At 35.9% G+C, this 2,934-nt stretch overlaps 1 protein-coding gene across 1 annotated transcript; it reads right to left on the reverse strand.

Moving 5' to 3' along the window:
• Positions 1-1,183: 1,183 nt before the first annotated feature.
• LOC142173487 (uncharacterized) lies at positions 1,184-1,609 on the reverse strand. The gene has a single exon (XM_075239084.1). It carries the CDS (start codon positions 1,607-1,609, stop codon positions 1,184-1,186), a length of 426 nt encoding a protein of 141 aa, XP_075095185.1.
• Positions 1,610-2,934: the final 1,325 nt, after the last annotated feature.

Here is a 2,934-nt window from a genome sequence, read left to right on the forward strand (position 1 = left end):
AGGAGGCGTGAGAGGTTCTTTAAGCTGTATCAAATGACTCCAGAGTCAAAGATGGATATTATGGTAGTTCATTTAAAAGACAAAAAATGATCCATGGTTTGGTATGCATGTATTGAAGCAAGGAGGAGTGGTTGTGTGGGAAATATTTTATTTGGATGTGTGTTGTAGGTATGAAAATATAGATCTATGGATGTGGTTCTGGATTTAATACACTGTAGTAAGTATCGGATGTGAGCTACTTTAATAAATTGAGCTACTCTTTTATTTGTTATTAGTTAATCTCACTCATAATGAGACTTATTTTATGTATTGCTTTGTTGGTAGACTAAAATCTAATTTACAGTCCATTGTCAGGGCCTCGAACCCCTCTGCAATGATGAATGCATTAGAAGTAGCCAGACAACATGAAAAGACCTCAACATCTATCTACAGAAATATCCAGCCCAGGGTATCTAATTCCTAGCCTAAAATTACTTTTTCCCCTAGCTCAAGAGTTTATCAGCCTAATCCTATGATGACACTGTGGTGAATGTGATGATGGGCTTAGATTCGAACCCAACTACCACTAATATTACCAAATGGGCCAAAAATCAACCCATTCTAGTTTTATTAGATAGTAGAGCGACCCATAATTTTATAAACCCACGAGTGGTTGAGAGATTGGGTTTTAAAAGGCAAACATTACAAAGACCACAAGGGTTAGAGTGGCTAATGAAGAAATTATATTTTATTCTACTGTAATTTCAGCAGTGACATGAAATATGCAAGGAGAACAATTTAATTTTAATTTGAGGTTATTGGAAGACGAGGTTATATATGATGTGATTTTGGGGATGAACTAGATCGATACAGTCTCCTCAATTATGTTGAATACTAGGCCTCATAGTATTTCTTTCATATGGGTTGACCACTTTTTTTTTTTAACAAAAAGCCATTTACCTAGGATATACTAACCTGAAATGATGGGGGGTTTGGCAGGACCCGTACCTGTCTATAAAATTATCCAAAAAAATACATGGAGGAGGACATAAACCTTAGCCTTCAGAGATACATGAAGAGTAAGAAACCTTACCCTTATATAAATAGCAAAAAATGTATCTTTTAGTTTAAGAGAGGACTCCTCTCTTGTATTACAGATGGATGTCGAAGCATATGCTATTATGATTAATCTTAGAAATCAGAGCTAAACATTATCAAAAGGATAATGGCCACTCTTTGTTCTCATTCTGAAGTGGTCATAATCTCTTTGGTCATTCTTCAATAAAGCTTTAACATTCCTAGATAATGAGATAGCTTGTGTGAAGAATCTTTCCTGTCTGTTCATGAGTCCAATGCTGGCAAGTTTATCAGCTATGATATTAGCTTCTCTGTAACAATGTTGAAATTGACATCTGCCTTGTGCCATTAAGTGCCTAATCTTATGGATATGCTCTTTCACTTGAGCTTGAGTCATTTTGATCACATTGATCATATTAACAAGTAATAGAGAATCAGATTCAACTACTAACTCATTAAAGCCATTGTCAATATACCATTGAAGTCCTTTAAGTAATGCCATGCATTCAGCCATGTTATTACTGCAAGTACCAAGATATGAGTAGAAAGCCATGATCATGTTGCCATTTTTATCTCTAAGAATGCCTCCTCCTGCTGCCTCTCATGGGATGCCTGTACAATATCCATCAGTGTTAAGCTTCATGCTAGGATGATTAGTCTTGTCCCACCTAATAATTTTGATATCAATTTGTTGCTTAGCTCTTTCCACCTTGTTACAGATCTCATTCTAATTAACATTAGCTTTGAGTGTAGGAAATTGACTGTTAAGAATAAGGCTAATCAACCATGTAACATGTTTGATTATTCTCTAGTGGGATAAAGGGATATATTCATATTTACGACTACATCTGTTTTTCCAAATCTCTCAACAAACCACAGTGGGAACACATTGAAGGAGAAGTTCATGTATCTTGTTTTTATGTTTTGCCAGACAGCAGTGAAACATCATAGCTCTAAAAAGTTCCTTTGATATGGAATACCACAATAATTACAAAAACTTCCTAGACCCTGGTCATTTCACCTATACAAACAGATGGTCAATCGTTTCCTGTTTGATATCTCTACAACAATAGCATCTAGATGGTCCATGATACTGAAATTTAATAATTACATCATCAGTTGGTAGTCTAGAATGAAGTAATCTCAACATGGAAAAGGAAACCTTCAAAGGAATCCTAGAATGTCATATCTTCCCATTAGAAAGAAATTCATTTCTAACAACCCTCAGTAGTTCCCATGTAGATTTGCATCTGAATTCACCACTTTGATCTAGAATCCACAATGGATAATCATTTTTATGTGGCTCCACATTAATCTTCATGATTTAATAACACAAATGTGTTAGGGAGGGCATTGTTGAGAGCATTTTCATTCCATATCCCAGCTTCTAGGAAGGAAGATACTTTTATCCTTTTAGATCTATAACCTTGTGGAAGCAGCTTAGCTAGAGCACCTAGCCATGACCAATTGTCCTACCAAAAGGATAAGTTACCTTTGCCAACCTTCCAGAGAATGTGTTGTTCACATTTATTCCTGATATCAGTGAGCCTTTCCAAGCACAAGAATCCCCATTAGTCCATTTCTTAGCCACTGACTGTGACCTTTTACAATATTTACCCTCCAAGAATTGATTAATCAAGGAACACTTGGTTCTAAAGTTTCACCAATTCTTGGCAGAAAAGGCATCACAAATTCTTAAATAGTTCTAAACCCAGCTCCCCCTCCTTAGTAGGAAAACATTGTTTTCTCCGAACTACCCCGTGATGTTTATTCTTACCTTCAGATCCACCCTAGAAGAAATTAGCAATACTCTTCTCCATTTGATGTATACAAGTTTTAGGAGGTTGAGTAACCGATATGATGTGAAGAGAAAGAGAT

This window comes from Nicotiana tabacum, chromosome 19 (genome assembly GCF_000715075.1).
Source record: "Nicotiana tabacum cultivar K326 chromosome 19, ASM71507v2, whole genome shotgun sequence".
Taxonomy (NCBI): domain Eukaryota; kingdom Viridiplantae; phylum Streptophyta; class Magnoliopsida; order Solanales; family Solanaceae; genus Nicotiana; species Nicotiana tabacum.

Coding starts and splice junctions, on each gene's coding strand:
- LOC142173487 (XM_075239084.1), bottom strand. CDS start 1,609: ATGGCTTTCTACTCATATCTTGGTACTTGCAGTAATAACATGGCTGAA.